Here is an 18,794-nt window from a genome sequence, read left to right on the forward strand (position 1 = left end):
CCTTGGTGTTCACTGAACACTCACAAACTAGCACAGCAGCAATACACGCTGAATGACATCAGTGCCCAGTGCAATGTTGGAAGAGAGTGCACTATGATGCAGCAGCTGAAACCATCCTCAACCCTGTTATCGCTCTTGCACGCATATTATGCCTGCCATGACAAGACTCAAGACCATGAACCAGGCAGTGAACGCCCATGCTTTGAATGCAATGCTGAAGGCGAACAGAGGTGCCGTGAAAAGTGCTCATTATGTAATATAACACACCCTCTTATATCACACCGCTTTCCTGACAGCGCTATCTACAGATAAACTGGTGCGTAAATGTTGCTATGCACAGCAGAACCACGCAACGCCAATACTCAGCACGCCAGGGTTGTCTATACTGGCTGAATTAAAGTGGCTTTCAAATTGGAAAAGTGTAGCAGAACAGTGCAATGAAGTAAACTGTTTAAGCTGCTGAATGTTAGTTCCTGAAATCAGGGCCAGGTTAGGACTGGGCCATCCAAGCATACAATACATCCTACAATGCACTCTTTTGGCTTTAGTAGGTTCATGGGGATGTTTTTTTTAACAGGCGCATAATTTTGAACTGCTGCAGCCAACAGCGCTGCATAGTCAACATGCAGCAAGTGCAAAATACATGAGCACTGCGTTACATGAGTTACATTTTAGCTAGTGTAGTAAAATGTGTTATAATGAACAGCATTTAGCACTACTTAGTCCCAAACAAATGTGGTTTACAACTTCCCAAAGGCAGCTTACAACTCTCCACCGTATAGTGATGAGCGACGAGAGACGAATTATGAGGTCCACAAGTCCCAATGGTGGTAAAGCAGCAGTGTTTTATTGGTCACCAGCCTGTCCCCAAAATGTGTGTGTGTGTGTTTGTGGTTGCAGTGAAAAAAGGGTGTATCTACAGTGCATCCATATGATACAGGGAACAAACACAAAAGAACCACCGCCGACAAACAAGATGATGCAGGAGATAACTTAGACATACACAAATTGTGTGTTCATCAAACAGCGGCTTCCCAGCTACGCCAGGGACTAAAATAACAGACACCACTTCATGTAATCTAATGCACACCCACTAGACAGTATGGGAGGGAGACCATTACACGGAATATGCGTTGTGTGTTGTATTCTACAACTATGTACAGCATTACACCTCTGTGCACGCAGGGTGGCCTGAATTGGACCTTGTGGGTTCACAATACACTGAGAGTTGTATATTTGGCAGTTTTAGCACAGTGCGTACCATCGCCACTGCTACCGCGCACGAGTCCCAATGCGGCAGATGTGCCCGCAGATAGAAAGCTGCCAGGCATCCGGTGTCATATGGCGACCACGCATGCACACTGACGGTGTGCAGTATGCACTATGCTAAAAGTCTATTTACTGCCCTGAAAGTCTCACCCAAACACACATGCTGATGTGACAAAACACCATTACACACCATAAATGTTAATTATACACAACACAAGTGAGAGAATTGACAACAAAAAAGGGCAGCAGTGCAGACGTGTGAAAAGAAATGACATTCCTCAAGTGCAATTAGCACCACACACCTCTTTACAAAGCACTACACGATGTGTGGGCATCTTTTCCTATGGAGGCACCGGTATTTCAACACACAAATTTTCACTGCATAAAGGTTAAGCGATGCCACAAGAAACACAAATTAGGCAATCAGATACTGCACAGATTCTGAAGACCTTCAATGCTGCCAGAAGCAATGAAAAGCTTGGAGACATGGCACCGGATAAGCACACGTTCCCGTGTGCTACTTGCCCAAACTAATTCGCCCCAGCTCATCACCAGCACGTTTCACCGGAAAGGAAAAAGAAAGGGATAAAAGTGAAAGAACAAGAAGAGAAGAACAGAGGTAGGAAAAATAAACACCAGGAGGACTATATGAATAGAATTTAGTGGCTGTCTTTGACAGCGCACGAAAGTGGTAGCGTGATTCAGTTAACAATGCAAGCACGAGCCCTGGGCTGACACATTAGACCATGTTTGTGCGTTAGTTGCAGGAGGCTGCAAGCATAAATTAATTTGGGCAGATGAAAAGAAATGAAAATAATGTTGCCCAGCCCGCACTGCCTAAGGCACAACGGGCTAGGAAGCTACAAGCAGTAACAAATCATACCCGCTTTGTGCCAGATGGTGGCGTCTCTCTCATGGCAGATGGTAACATGGACGCAGTCACTCTTGCTAAGCGCCCCCTCAAAGCCAGAGCGTAGCTCGTGGAACTTCAGTCCCCATGTCAGCAGCATGAGCTACTCTTTTTACGCCCACACTGCTTCAGGGCCACCTTTGTTGCCCAAGACTGCTAGCCAGGTTCACATGCCCAGTGCTCCAAAGTGTGCGCTTGTCAGGTCCAGGCCACCCTACATGCCCATAGCCTATGTACATTGGGAAATGACTCCCTCCCACCTTTTCCTCCTCCCTTCATACGTACGTACACATGTGCGGTACATATGTGTGGCGCCTCTGAGCTCTCGCTGGTCCGCAAAAAAAAAAAGACATGGCAATGGGTCAAACTGCACACACAACTCAATACTTCAACAATGCACAAAGTGACACACATGTGAATCTCTTCCCCCCCCCCCCCCCCCCTCCAGAAAGGCGTCAAAGGCGTCATCAGTTTTCCGCTAAGAACTCCTCGTCTCTAAGCACTGTCTTTGGCAAGCTCTGAAAATGTGCGCTTAACATTTACAGCCATCAAGAATTATAGTCCTGGAATGATAAGTTAGCAAGTAAGATGCAGCAACAGAATTATGGGTATTTTATAATGTACCTATATTCATAAATGTTAAGGATCTGTATCTAGTGTAATTATGAGCTCATCAAATAAAGCAATAGATAAGTGAAAGCTTACATGATGCCAATTACTCTTTAAATGTTTTGGAGATCATTGGGGAATCGCATCATGATTGATCACTGAGGAATTGCAATACCATCGCTCTCTGATCAGAAACAGGTTTGTCCCAAAACATACCCTCACCACCACTAGCAACACCTGCATCTAATGTGTGCACTGTAAATGCTAAATTAAGTGAAAAACAGAACATCAGTGCCGAGCTGTTAGAGTGATGTGCAAAATTTTTGTTCAAACAGACTGTGAAGCACTGACCTTCGTACAGCTCCTTTATCTCCTCTGCACAGCTTGACTACTGCAAGTTACATGACACAATTTCCCAATGTACCAAGCACTAACGGTGCTTTTGAGTTCAACACTTCCATGTTAACAGGGTAAGGACTCTATCAAGCTGTTTTCACTGCTTTTAGCTCCTCCTCTCTGAGAAAGGAACTAAACATAAAATTTCACATGCTGTGCCCTGCCGTTTTCGGCACATAGGTGGTACACTTTGGCATCAAAATAATGGCATTCACAATTTCGAATAAATAAAACATGCATAATGCAATGCAGTCGAGAAAGCCTTATGCAGTTCTTCAAAGGACCGCCATGCCAAAGTTCATTTATAAAGGCAAAAGAGGAGGTAAGGCTGACCAGATTTCCAGACAAATCACACAAGATACAGGATGCAGAAATGAACAAAAGCTTCTAGACGAGCCATGCCGAAACACAAACAACATACACATTAAATAAGTTAAAATGGAAGCAAAACCAAGCGATTTTTTCCCCCCACATTCATAACAACAGCCCCCCTCACACCGCATGCACCCAATCCTTCCACAACAGCTGTTTCGAAGAAATGCTCAATTGCCAGGACGATCTGAAAATGCATTCAACTTAAGCAGTGCCGCAAAGTGCTTCCAAACAGTGTAGAACAACATGCATACTACCGGGACCAGATTAAAAAAAAAAAAGAAATGGGCAGGGATCTTGCGCTGCTAATAGTACTTTGTGACACAACTCAAGCAAGAGACCAAACCTTGTTTGATCTTGCAACCTGGCTTAATATGATATTGAGTAAAAAAAAAAATAAGGAAAATAGACACAACAAACAAAATATAAACAAATACAGGAGCAAGCCTTACGCGATACGCAGAGGCATGACCACCACACAAATGACAAGCAAAAACACAATTTGGGGCGTTCCAACAGTGTTCCCAAACACCTCCCCACGAGATGCACAGAGGGTCTTCTGTCGGCCCAAACAGTTGCATGGGGACTGTGGCGAAGCTTCACTCCAGCTTGAAGCCCGAGAGCCTCTTGCTGCATCAGTTCCCAAAACAGCAGCACAAGACTTGCCGTCAACACACGCACCTTATTGTTCGCTGAAAACGCAGCCAGAGAGGAGACGCCACAGGCGAAGCAGCTCTTGTCCTCCTCCTCCCATATCTGGGACTGCTGGTGCAAACAGCCGCACTCGGCTCAGCTACAACAGGCTCAGCAATGCTATGAGATGCACTCGAGACGCGTGTCTGGCACAAGTGTCAACGCCACCACACTGTTCCACTGTCCCAGAAAGGGCCTCACCGGAGGTCTAATGTTCTTACCACTTTAGAACTGTCGTCGGGTCTCAGTGGTTGGTGGCAGTCATACGGGGGAGGTGTCGGCGACTCATGCAGGGGCTCTTCGTCCATGAGCGGTGTGCCCGGGTCGTCGTACTCGTCAAATGTGGCCTGCTCTGGCTCGGTGGCCGTGGCAACCACCGGTGGTGGCGGTGGTGGAGGTGGTGGTGCCACCTGTTGGCAGTACGGTGGCATGGCCATCTGCGGTGGCACAGAGAAGCTTGGCGCCACAGAAAATGCGGCACTGGGTGCAGCAGCGGGGGCGCCACTGGGCATGGCCAGGTATCCCATCGCTGCCGGGTCATAGTGTGGTGGCGGATGCGCCATGGACGGCAGGTAGGTGGCAGCTGGGACTTCCCCAAACGGCCCCACAAGAGAAGGGTGCGGCACGACTGCAGGGGCCAACAGCTGGGGAGTCACCGGAGCCATGGTCGAGGGAACCATGATGGGAGCTGCAATGTGGGGCAGGGAAGGGCTCAACAGGGAGGCTGGTGGCTTGGGAATATCTCTGAACATGGGGTTTGACGAGGGCCCCAGGTGCCTTGCAAAGTCTTCGAAGCCGCCCCGTGCCATGGGAGCGGTCGGTGATGCCACAGACACCGATGGTGGAACTGTCCTCAAGTGTTGTGGCATAGTCATTGGTGATGTTAGACTCGTTCGTGCCATTGGTCCTGGAACTGAGGCTGGTAGAATATGCCTAGGAAGAGGTGGCGTGGTGGACCGATGAGATGATGACAATGCAGATCTGTTCACCAAAGAGGATGACGGCCTTGATAGAGGCAGGGAGGATGATGCTACTGTCACTGGCCTTGGTGCACTCGACATTGTCGACAAATGCGGTCCCGGCCGAATGGATGGGGATGCAGGCATGGCCCTGCTAGCAGGAGGTGTCGAAAAGGTGGTTGGCGACGCCTTTGAGACTACGGAAGCTGTTGTGATGGGGAGCAGGATCTCAAGAGGTGACACGGCTATGGATGACATGACTGTCGAACTACTTTTTGGGGTAGAGTGAATGACGGTGGAAACAGTGGAACCAATTCTGGAAAATGAAGAAGCGGCAGCAGAACTGCTCTTGTGTCCTGCATGCTGGGTGGCAGTGGCTGGATTAGAACTGACCTTGGATGTTGAATGTAAAAGAGAAGCAGATGTGTAGCCGCCCTTAACGGCCGTGGAGAACGCAGATGCAGAGGTGATCACACTGCCTTTGGATGATGGAGGAGTAGCAGCACGGCTACTCTTCGGACTCTGAAGAACAGCTCCTGCTGCAGATGAGAAACTGCTCTTTGAAGATGATGTCATGGTTGATGAGTTGCTCTTGCCGATATGGGGGTTTGATGAGGTCGTTATACATGTAGTTCTGGGAGATGAGGATAGAGTAGTTGCATCGCTCCGAGAGGATGGAGCCATGGTTCCACCTGCACCGCTTGTACTTGTGGCAACAGGACCGCTAGCATTCAAACTGCCTTTAGATGTTGATGCACAGCTGCTTTTCGGAGGCATCGTCGATGCAGAACTACTCCTTGAACTGACTGCGCCACTTACTGCGATGCTATTCTTTGAAGAAACAGTACTGGCTGCTGTGGAACTTGTCCTTGAAGAAGTGGCACTGCTGGGTGTAGACACACTCTTCGAAGGAGCTGTACTGGCAGCAATAGTGCTCTTCGAAGATGCAACTGCAGTTGATGGCAAAGAACTGTTTCTCGAAGAAACCGTGGTTGTCAAAGCAGAAGAGCTTTTCAAACTAGAGACTGAAGTCGCTACAGAACTGCTCTTTGAGCTAGTACTAGCTACTGTTGTTGATGAATTGATCTTGCATGCAACTTCAGTGGGCACAATGCAATTGCTCTTCGAGTTAAGGAGAATGTCTGTAGGAACTGTAGAACTGCTCTTTGAAACTGAAGCCACAATATGTACTGCAGCGGCATTCTTCGCAGAAGGGAGCAGCGCAGAAGTCGATGAACTGCCAGTCTTGGGCAATGACAGCTCGGATGACAATGTCACTGAAGTGGTCAGGGAAGACACAACGGCACTTGACCCTTCAACCGTCCGCACAGGTGAGGCCACTGAGATCACTGGTACATCGGAAGTAGGCGCAACAGCGATTGTTGCAACCAATGGAACGCAGCTACCAGCAGCAACAGCAGCAATGCCATTCTCCGAGGGCTCCACTTTGATGGGCACATCCAGTTTCACAGATGAGGCCGTTGGCTTGTCGGGCAAGTTTACTTCAGCTTTGACTTCCTGTTGCTCCTTCAACACAGAAGGCTTTGGAAGCTGCTGCTTGGGTGTATGACCCGCTGCAGAGTTAACTTTCAGTGTGTGCTGTGCTTTTGATTCTGAAGACGGTTTTGTGTCGAGGTCTTTACTCTTTTCTTTCTTCTCTTTGGAAACCTTGTGCTTGTCACCACTGTGCTTCTTCGGTGTTGATGACGACGGCAGCTGAGCCACTGCCGCTTCCTCTGGCTTCCTCTCCCCCAAGGGCGCAGACGGTTTGACTGGTTCCAGCTTGATCTTCTTACTGGAAGGTTCTTTGGGAGTCTTGGAATCACCCTCCCGTTTGCGAGGCTTGGAATCCTCCACCTTGACTTCCTTCCTCACTGTCGCAGCTTCGGGACTTTGAGCCACAGACGGAGGAGGCGTGGTGCTCTCCTGCGGATAGTACTGGCGCAGGCGCACATGCCAAGCCACGCTGGCTACGGCTGTCACTGTTCGGAACTGGTGGACAATGTTCCGGGGCAGAAAGTAGATGTCGTTGTCGCACAGCGAGATGCGGGCATACCGGATCCCTTCCCTGCGCAGCTGATTCAGCTTGGCATCTTCCACCCACTGGACACACTGCAGTGACATCAAGGAGAGAGCATTCAGTCGCATGATCGCAGCAGATGCAAGATTTAGAAAAAATTCAGGGGGCACTTTGTTGAACTAAAGTGTGGTGAGGCGCAAGCCTTAAGCGCGGTGTTGCTGCTTGTGTCACTGATGTGTGGTTAAGATAAGCTTCAGCGTCTTGCAACGCTGCCAGGGAGTGCACAGAACGCCATCAGCCGTTCGGCTCTACGCCTTGCTCGTCGGTAAATTGGTTTTTGAGGAAAGGAAATGTATCTGTCTGGCATATCTCAGTGGACACTTGAACCTCTGGTAAGGGAAGGGAGGAAGATGGGAGTGAACGAAGACACCCTATTCACTAAATGCGCCTTTGTGCATCCAAACCATCGAGCTGGCATGGCGGAGTGGTTAGCGTGCATATCTCGCACTTTAGCGTGCATATCTTGCACTTTAGCGTGCACATCTCGCACTCCGGAGACCCTGGTTCGATTTCCCAACTAGACCGATTTCCTATTCGGTTTTATTATTTATTTATTTATTCTGCTTGGAGCATCACTACACCATCCCTTTAATTGGTTGCATGGTTACTAGCCAAAGTATAATTGGCCCCGTCTGAAATTCGCGCACTGTGACATCATGACCATTTTGACCAATTAAAAAGCTTGACATTTCTGTCGACAACTCCTGCTTACAACGATGAGGCATTAAAGGCTTGCACCTTAATATATGATAAGAAGCATTAGGCCTAAAATGTAACTGCACTCTATGTGCCATGCTGTATAATGAGAATTCAAAACATTATGGCCAAGTCACAGCCCATGTGGCTAGTATAACAAGGAATGTCAAATCCCCCGGACGTTGCAAGGCCACTTTGAAACACGGCTACTGAAGTAGACAGTATAAGGCAGCCTTTTCATTGCCGCTGAAAGCCCTGCTCCACTCCTACCTAGAGCCAAAAATAGGGCATTCTGTGTCCCACACATACACGAGCGCTTGGAGTAAACCACCTTTAGCTACCAAAAAAGGACCCAATAAACACAAATTATGAAAATTTTTGCTGAATAACCAGATTCGTTACCGAATTTGAACCAAAAAAATATAGCCAGATTTTTTACCTCCCCCGAATTCTGGAAGAAATAAAACCCGAAAATGAAGGATCCTACGTACATGCCAACTACCAGTTCTAGTACCAGACATCAGCAGCATGCTATTTAGCTTACTGGCAGCCTTGAACAGAAACAAACTACAGAAAGCGACAGAAAGATGCGATGGGTACTGACAGGACAAGGCAGCACCCATCCTGTCTTTACTGCCCATGGTTGGCTTCATCTCATGCTGTCTTACTAGTCCTAACGTGCACAACCAGCTAAAGAGGCTATACAGATAGTATGACAGCCCATGGCCTTCCAAAGCTCGGGCCACAAGTTCTGAAACACAGATCTCTTTCACTCGCACGACAAAGAAGACCCTGGCTCATATGTCTTTCCTTGTCAGGCCACGTAGCTCGATGCTGCAGAAATGATGTATCAACATCAACAGAGAATAACGGCCTCTCTCACCTGCGAAACAGGCGGCTCATGTAGGTCTAACTGCAGCTTCTCCACCAGCTGGTGGAAGTCTCCAGCATGGAATGCCACCACATCCTTGGTAATCCGATTGGTGTCTCCCCTGCGGCACCACACGCATAGGCAAGTTCACATTCCAATCTGTTTCCATCAGGCTCAGAGTGAAGCACAGCTATACCTCACTATGCCGGGACAATCTACCACAGAGTAATGGATGTAACAGAGGCAAACTCAGAGCCCCTGAAACAATGGTTACACAGAGGCCATTGCAGCGAAGCTAAAATTACATTGTAATGACATTCAAATGCATGCCGCTGCCAAATACTAGGCATGTTAGTATCAACATGCCATATGACGTCTAGAGTCACACTTGCTTACACTGAGCATAAGATCACACAGGTTTGTTCCACAACAGGTGAAAGTTTGTGCATCCCCGGAAAAAACTTGTGCAGCACAGTCAAATCCTGCACAACAAAAGTCAAATTTTGAAGTGGAAACTTCGTTGCCATGATATAAACCCTGAATAGCGAGATTGGACTAGATAGGTAAAGAATAAAATTTCTATACATCTGTCAGATGTGGCAGCTTCTGTCATTATTTTTCCACAGAATTGCACGGCACTGCAGCCTCCCTGGCAGATGTCACCAACGAATCTCTCGGGTCCTGCAGGCAAACTGGCGGCTTTGTTCACTTCTTACATTGCAAAAACTTTACTGAATTTAGAGCCCCGCTTCAAAAAAAAAAGAAACCTTCTGGGGGAAATTGTGTTGTACGGTTTCCTGGCAAGGAATGAGAAGAACTTCTTTGTAGCACAAATTTCGCTGCAAGGGGGCACGACTGCAGTACGGTTCTATGGACACCATTTTGGCGTGAGTAACCTTATCCAAAGTTCACACAGACAAAGCAGCATATAGCGTACGAAGTGTGCGCCTATGCCATAAATACGAGCAAAGTGAAATGGTGTCACTCATCAGATTGAGCATCGAGCACTCAGATGAGGCAGTGATAACGCTGCTACTGAAGTGTGTCTTCACAAGCAAAGTGATTTCATGAAGCTGTGGCACCTTTCAAGACACATTTAGCATCTAGATAAGCAGCAGTCAGCCATTATCAGAAATTTTTAAAGACCCTGCACTTGATTTTGGATGCACTATAGGCTCGAAACAATTTTGATCGATATCAGCATGCAAGTGCCACAAAAACTTCAACATTGACACATGCACCGAAACTCAGCACGCAATAAAGTGTGAATAATTGTTGATCTGAGCTTTCCTTTTTTTGCGCGTTTTCATGCAGCAATGAATTTTATTAATGTGCAACTGGTGTTATACGACATGTGGCCACTAGTTTGTCTGCAGTGCATGTTGGTCACATATACTGTGCGTGGCAATACAGTAGGATCTTGGTGATATGACATGGTTGATAAGAATTTCGCTATGATAGGAATTCGTAAAATTCCCTGGCTGCAGTGCATTGTGTAAAATGTGCCGAATTTTGGATGTTCCAAACTCTCTCCCACATCACTACGGATGATATGACTGCGTGATCCACGACCACACCTTCAAGCCCTGACCGCTGCCGTATACCACCAATGCCGCAATCGCTAATAGCACGGTGCATAGTGCGCGACCTGCACATTGCCAACACCGCAATGGCCAGTCGCGCTACACTCACCGCGAGTAGTGAGCTGTGGCTGCACAGCAGTGAATAAATCCCGTCAGCCATAAGCAAATCTGTGTGAATACATTTTTCATGCTTCTGCATACAAATTTTGTTTGCTTGGACGATACGAAAATTAGGATGATACTAATTTTTTTGCGACCCCATGAGATTCGTACCATCGAGATTCTACCTTAAGAGGCAATACTACTGGTAACACAAACTTGACGGAGAAGTCGAAATTAGCTATATATGTGTGTTTTCATTGTCATGTGAACTGATGCCAGTTTTCAAGGAAGGTTTATGGTTACTCAGCTATTTAACATACTACATGCGAGAAACAAAAATACAATTGTGAAATGTGGTCCATTAATACTACCATGTCGCAGTCACAGTGGGGCCAGACCACCATGTTCTTATTCTCGATTTGAATTGATTGAAGCTCAATAACCATAACAAAAAACTGCACCAAGGCAAGACTGACCAAAAAAGCTTTTTTTCCTGCAAACGTTCGGCACAAAACGTCAACAACATCTTTCAAATCAGCCAATTTTCTAAGTACTCCAGTGCTTTTGTCTACGGCTGCGGCAGGTCAAAATTTAGCCCACATTAGTGTGGTTCCCTACAAGGGAGAGGCAAACAGAACTCTAAACAAGAATGCACCAATGATGCAGCTTGTGGCATCGACAGAGAAACACACTGCCCTGCCTGCCAAAAACCATTTTGATCACTTCCTCTTAATAGCAGGAACCATATTTTTTCGAATGTTCCCTGATTCACACATCATGGTATAACAAACATGCTCTAATTTCTGCTCCAAAACACTGCGGTCGCCCGCACCGTGGAGACTGACCACCAGCTCGCCGCTTCAGAAAGAGGCCACGTGGCGCTGTCACCATGACCGGAACAAGTGAATACCTGCAGAGGGAAGTGATGAGCGCAGTCTGTGGAGTTGATACACTGCGGTTTGGCTGGCTGGCCTAACTAGCTGTCATTATTGCATGGAGGGTAGTTAAATGAGAAAATATTTTTTTGCCATGAGTTCTGAAGTTGAGGCAGAATTCAAATCGGGCACGTGACATTTAGAATAAACTACTGTGGGTTTTCATCCATTAAAACAAACGTGTAACAAACAAGGTCTGAGCTCAGTGGGAAAAATTACTAATAAGAACCTGCAGGTATGAATCATCGAAATTACACTATCATATAGTACTAGATCAAACTACAGTAGAACCTCGTAAATTCGAAGCACATCGGACCACGTAAAATGTTCTAATTAACTGGGTTTTCAAATGATCAAAAATCAAAGTGAAACAAAAAAGGCAAGCCAAGCACAAAATGTTCAACTGCTTGCAGCACATTGCAGTCGCTACCACAACACACAACAAAGCTGTGGTCGACATTTCATGACTAATTCCCCCTACAGCAAGCAGGAGTTTGTTTGCACTCCTCATGGCCGCCGTGTCATTACCGGCGGCTTGAAATTTGGTCATGCCGGGTTCGACATCTACAGAACATGGTCATGCATCTTCTTGATGAAACTCACATGCCTTCAAAGTCCATCGCGATTTGCCAGTGCTTTTTCTACTCTGACGCTCTCGTTGCACCCAAGGGTGGCTTTTAAGTTTGCATACATCTGGTTGGTGGTGCAATGCAGTTGTAAGCCACATGCACAGAAGGGCAGTTTTCAGCTGAGAAGGAGTGATGGTAAGAGCGCGACCCGAAGCGGTTCATCTGGCCAATCCAGGTGTGGGGTTGTGTATTATACAGCGCCAATTCCAGCATGGCACGTAGCATGCATAAAATAGAAAATATGTTCTGTAAACTGTGCAGTTAAAAATCTCAAAGTGACACGTGAGCTATGAGAGATGCCGCAGTGCAGAGCTCTGGATTAATTTAGACCACCTGAAGTTCTTTAACATGCGCTGACATCACACAGCACACGGGTGCCTCTATTGAAACAAGGCCACCGCAGTTGGGATTGAACCTGTATCTGCACCGGCGTGGTCTGAGTGCGTCGAATGCAGCGAAATGACAGTCATGTGCTGGTGAAATGCAGAAGTTTGCTTTGTCCGGCGCGATGTCATCGTGCCTAGAGCAGACACTAAGGCTTTGTTGCGAAACCTAACGGCTTGGTTGCATTTTCCTAACCTCTATGTGCAGAGTGCCGCACATGTAAGCATTGAATGCTTGAGCTTCACAAGGGGAGAGGAAAAAAAAAAAGATAATCTCATCTACACAAACTGCCGACGTTGTGCTCCTGTGATCGATCAGCGACATGGGGAACAGTAGAACAACCATTTGACAGGGCAGACTTTCCGCAGAAGCGCTGCACTCTTTTCATCCCAGTGCATGTGCGGAAAAGCTGGTTTATGGGTGTTTAATGTCCCAAAAGACTCTGACTATGAGGGACGCATTCATGACATATGCCTTAAGAATCGGGCAGGGATAATATGCTGCCGGAAAACAGGAAAAGGAAGCATTCACGCACCCAGTGCCGCAATGGACCGCCTTGAGGACACCGACAGCAGCCGTGGTGAGCCGGTCAAAGCCCTGGCCCACATGGTCCGCGTGACACTTAGTGCGGTCCTCGAAGAGCATCTCGCGTGGCTCTGAAGCACGGGGCAGGTACTGCAGCTTGCGCAGCTCACTGCGCCTTGTTCCGGACACGCTGCCACGCTTGCTGGGGGATCGAGTCAGCTCAGCCGTGGGCACCAGCTGCTCACCGGGCCGCACCCAGAGGATGGGCCCATCATTGCTCTCCTGCGAGACGGGAGAAATGCACACGACCAGGTCAGCACACTGCATGCCTTCTAAAGAGGCACCGAGGACAAACCAAAGCTGGCATGTATCAGTAGTTTACCATACTCTAATGACAAAGAGGTTACCTTTACTGAAAACGGAGCGTCTAAAGCTAAAAAAGACAAAAAAAAAATTAAACACAGGCATCAGTGAAATTTTGTGACCAAGCTTCGACGATGTCAAGAGCTACCGTATAACGCGGAATATAGGTCAAGGCGGAATATAGGTCAACCCCCTTACCTTGAAGCAAAAAAGTCAACATAAAAATTATGAGGCACAAAACTTCGTTTTCTTCACTGGTGCCACCAGACTCCTTGCCTCCTCATTCGCCCGAGCTGTCTGAGCTCTCGTCCGAAGACTGCTTCGTGCTGGCTGCGTCCCACAGCATGTCGTCCTCGGTACCGCCGAACGAGTTCCTAATGCAACATTTCTTGAATGCCCGCACCACCATATCGTCTGGCAGCGAGCGCCAAGCCTGAGGCACCCAGGTGGCCACAGTGGCGAGAGGCAGCCTGCGCAGCCGGCCAGTGGGAGTCTTCGGGTTGTCGCCCGCCATCCACTGATTGTAGAGTTCACAAACGCGGTCTTTGAAGGGCTTATTCAGCACGACGTCCAGTGGCTGAATTGTTGAAGTTATGCCCCCCGGAATGACAACGAGCTCCATCCTCCCGTTGCGTCTTCTCCGAGACACCAAAGTGTCGCTGGGCGGACATGTTCCCATACTCTTCGGCGAATTCGATAACTTTTTTTTTAAACACCGCGGTGAACTGACGTCGAGTACCGGTACTCATTTTGCAGGATGTCGCGAAATTAATATATTACAATGCCAAGAACGATTCTCGCCGTCAACGTTTAGCCGCGTCGGTTGACAAAGAGGAAGGAAAGAATCGTCAGCATGGAAGCGATAACGATGCGGATGCCAAAATGGCCGCGGCTCGCACGTTGCCAGACGACTATTTAGTTTGTGCCAAAGGCCGGTATATAAGTCGAGGGGTGACCTTTTGGTAATATTTTTCGGAAAGAACCTCGACCTATATTCCGCACTATACGGTATTTTCGAATGCTGATCTCTGAGGCCAGGCTGTACTGCCATTCACTTCCAAATGATCATGATGGAGTCCTTTTCAGTTCCGAGTCGTGCGGCCTCCATTAGTTCTGTCATCAATGCAAACACTGCTTCGAGCAGCGAGTTTCACCTGTGGTGAATCCATCTGCGCAGCGGACATGGGTCCCCAGGGCATGGTCAAGTGCAGGAAGGGGCACTTCTCCAGCAGCGCCAGGAATTCGGGGAAGAAGCCGCCCACCTCCTCGTGCACCGTGCCGACAAGGCTCATCTGGTGCAGGGGGCCTGCCCGGTAGGTGCCACTGCTGTACGTCCGTCCAACCTACACGCAGAGCACAAGAACAGGAGAAATCCTTTCTGTGAAAGTTTCCACGCATAACCTTTTGCAGTGAAACATAGGCAGACTGCACACCAGTGTCACGGAGGCGCCATCAATGGTAACTGAACAACGATGCCCTGCAAGTACAGTCATGAGTAAGAATATAAGTACTAGCGATGTGCCACCGGAGTGACAGATAACAATGCTCGGCGCTGTGGTTACGAACAGCGATAACCAAAGTGCCGGTGTATGTTCACAAAGGCGCTGTGGCAGCAGTGTGGTGCAATTTTTGTCACTCTGGTGATGTCATTGTGCTATCTTTTTTACTTGCGACTGTACATCGCGGCAAGAACAAGTGGTACCCAGATGGCAAGGGTACGTTTATAAGGATGACATACAGGCAGCAAAGTAAGGAACTGCTAACTTGCGCAAGACATGCTACCCAAGACCTATCTGATATCATTATTGTGAGGAAATAGAAAGAAAAAAAAAACGGACCACAAGTATCTCGCACTACATCGCCCCCTTCAGAGTTCATGCACACGGCCTCACAAACAATGCAACAGCTAGTGAACGTAATCATTAGATTGTAGAGGAACTTTATTATGCATGCTCTGGCATAACACTATGATAGTGTGATAGCAGGGTAAACTACATCAGAGCACTGCCTCACCCAAAAACGCAATGCAGCAGAAACTAAGGCCATAGTGCACCGCCAACCTACACGCAGAGCACAAGAACAGGAGAAATCCTTTCTGTGAAAGTTTCCACGCATAACCTTTTGCAGTGAAACATAGGCAGACTGCACACCAGTGTCACGGAGGCGCCATCAATGGTAACTGAACAACGATGCCCTGCAAGTACAGTCATGAGTAAGAATATAAGTACTAGCGATGTGCCACCGGAGTGACAGATAACAATGCTCGGCGCTGTGGTTACGAACAGCGATAACCAAAGTGCCGGTGTATGTTCACAAAGGCGCTGTGGCAGCAGTGTGGTGCAATTTTTGTCACTCTGGTGATGTCATTGTGCTATCTTTTTTACTTGCGACTGTACATCGCGGCAAGAACAAGTGGTACCCAGATGGCAAGGGTACGTTTATAAGGATGACATACAGGCAGCAAAGTAAGGAACTGCTAACTTGCGCAAGACACGCTACCCAAGACCTATCTGATATCATTATTGTGAGGAAATGGAAAGAAAAAAAAAACGGACCACAAGTATCTCGCACTACATCGCCCCCTTCAGAGTTCATGCACACGGCCTCACAAACAATGCAACAGCTAGTGAACGTAATCATTAGATTGTAGAGGAACTTTATTATGCATGCTCTGGCATAACACTATGATAGTGTGATAGCAGGGTAAACTACATCAGAGCACTGCCTCACCCAAAAACGCAATGCAGCAGAAACTAAGGCCATAGTGCACCGAATGCAAACACAATGGCTATTTCCAGCAATCAGTTATGGTCAACTGCGGAGGTCTAAATTTTGCAGGATTGAATGCAAGTTCCAGGGATGCTGCGATGAACTAAAAGGCAGCTAGTAAAATTGTTTAACATGTAACTCTATTTTGAGGACACCAACGTGTCCAGCGCACCATTTGCTTTAGCTCCCACTGCAGACAACCGGCACTTTAGCTCACTATCTCACCCACTAGGATGGCAAGTAGGACGACAGATAGCACCACTCATGAGATCTGCCTAAAGTCTTGTTTATTTATGCCCACTAAGGGAGTAGAGCAGCATGTTTATTTTTCACATGTTGCCTGCGCCTATAATGGCAAATGCAATGGTGTGGCACCAAAGCATCCGAAACCCACTGAGATTCAAGCACCTCCACATCACTTGACACCCGACTGCTACTCAAAGCTTGTCAATTCAGCTACTGTTCTTGTGCTCTGCAGCATGCATTTTCATTCTTCTTATCAGAACATGGAGGTTACCTTTCTATCAGAACATGCAGTTTCAATGATGAGTCTTCTTTCACCATCTAAGAGACAGTTCTAGCGGATGGGGCCTTTGTGACTGATTGCACCACCATGATAGCATGGCTACTCTTTCGCACAGATAGGGGTTCACTAGGGTAGATGTTCGCGAGTGCTGGTTGTTCATATCAAAAATAAAATGGAGAGATAGGCCTCAGAGCTAATATTTTGATAGTAACAAGCTTTCTCACCTGCCGCATTGTCTTTTCATTTGCAGTAAATGAAGTTCAATAGCCGAAAATAGGCCAACTGAATGGATGCCTTTCCTCATAACTACGACACCATGCAGAGCAAGACAGCAGAGTTATACCCAGCTCAGTTCCCATGTGGATTATATTCAGGGACTCCAGCACTGCTAGCTATAAAGATGGCATGGTATGTGGGGTGTAACATACCGAAGGTGCATGTGGGCTGCAAGGGACACCATAGTGGAGGGCTCCGAATTAACTTCAACTGTCTCAATTCTTTTAAGAGTGCACTGACATTGAGCAGCACACCAGGATTTTCGTGTTTCACATCCATTATAACGCTGCCACCACAGATGGAAGACTAGAGGAATACTAAGCAAGGGTGAGCGCATATAGGAGAGGAAACAAGCAGCGAAGGTGAATGTCGTGAACACGGCGGGTGCTCAAGTTCCCTCCAACACTAGTGAATGCATTGGCAACTGATCCAAGACAGGCACTCCTATCTGTCTCAGCTCAAGTCTGCAACCTTCCTTGACCAAGGCATTGCTGAGAAACAACTCACCATTTCTTGAAACTTGACCATGGAGGTGGTCTCGATGTCAGAATGGCGGCCAAGCACACCACACTTGACCACCAGGTTAGGGTGGTGCTCGGCGAAGTAGTCGACAAGGTCAGGCAGCCCATGGGCAGCGCCATGCACAATGCCCATGACGTAGCGGGCTACTCCTGGCGGATCTTCAAAGAAGGTCTCCTGTAATGCAAGCAGACGCAGCGAAGTTACAGACAGGATCTAATTTCACAAGACATTGAAGAAAAAGCTAGAGAAAAACACCTAATAGACATAACTTACAAGCCACTAGAAAAATTTTAACCTTCCACCAAGCTAGAGAATTGTACTAGTTCTATCACCTTATCCCACCAAACGTGAGCTCATTTTTAGATGTTTATTCTATAGGCACAGTGTGCATCTAATCAAATATTATGCGAGCCACAGAAGAAAAATGATTGCAAACAGAGCCAATATCATATAACATCATCCATAATGTAATATTGCACAATGTACAGTTGGGTGTTATAGCATGATAAGCGTCCATCATTGAGCAAAATCATAAATGGCGCCTACCTGAAGTCACCACTCCTTGCATGAATCCTTTGCATCAGAAATTGAATCATTGCTTCTCACGCACCTTCAGGCAAAATTTGGCTCTCATTAAGTGGCTTGCTTTGCAAGCTAAGCATTACGAAGTACTCCATTTCACGACAATTGAGTGCTGAGGAACTGCTTTGGCTCATGATACTACGGGCACAATGATATTAAATCTGTTTGTGTGGCACCACATGAATGGTACGAAATCAGATGACCTTGGGCACTCAGTGCCATAGCTCTGTCTATCTGGCACAGGCACAACCCTAGCTACAACTTGGTTTGTTTTGAGAAATGTGAACTTTAATACCATTTTTGCCATGTTTAAGTATGAAATGCTTAAGCATAGGTGGTACGAAACACTTGAGTATACGTGGGCTCAGCCAAGATTCAGCCAAGCTCTCACAAAGGTACACATATCCTTTCTGTTTCGAAAGTTTCCTCGTCTCAACCAAAGGCAGTTCTCACCAGAAGTCATCACATTAATGTAGCAGCAGCTGTTAGCCAGACAGATTCATTTAATGTCACATTCCGCAGACGCCGATCAGAGTGGAGACGAAGAAGAAGCAGGCCAACTAGGATCACAACGCCGTGCATTTGTACTGGCAGTTTAGACTAGATGATATAAGCAAGAAAAAAAAAGCACAAAAATTGTTGCAGAAAGCAATTCCCCAGACGAACGGATTGTAGTACTGAACGGAACTTTTATGTGGCTGCTAGTTTTTGTAGCTATGTGGCTGCTAGATTTTGCAACTCTT

General features: G+C 47.2%; 1 protein-coding gene across 1 annotated transcript in view; it reads right to left on the bottom strand.

The window, feature by feature from the left end:
* Positions 1–825: 825 nt before the first annotated feature.
* Positions 826–18,794, bottom strand: part of LOC149358298 (uncharacterized) — a 36,128-nt gene continuing 18,159 nt past the window's right edge. The window contains exons 4-8 of the mRNA XM_089570335.1: positions 17,455–17,643; positions 14,531–14,719; positions 13,024–13,295; positions 8,868–8,976; positions 826–7,320 (exon numbers count right to left, since the gene is read on the bottom strand). Of these exons, the coding sequence (XP_089426461.1) occupies positions 4,447–7,320; positions 8,868–8,976; positions 13,024–13,295; positions 14,531–14,719; positions 17,455–17,643 (3,633 nt within the window). The 3' untranslated portion in view covers positions 826–4,446. The remainder of the gene's footprint in view (positions 7,321–8,867; positions 8,977–13,023; positions 13,296–14,530; positions 14,720–17,454; positions 17,644–18,794) is intronic.

The sequence above is a fragment of the Amblyomma mixtum genome, chromosome 2, assembly GCF_055824585.1.
Source record: "Amblyomma mixtum isolate Tamu chromosome 2, ASM5582458v1, whole genome shotgun sequence".
NCBI classification, from domain to species: Eukaryota; Metazoa; Arthropoda; class Arachnida; order Ixodida; family Ixodidae; genus Amblyomma; species Amblyomma mixtum.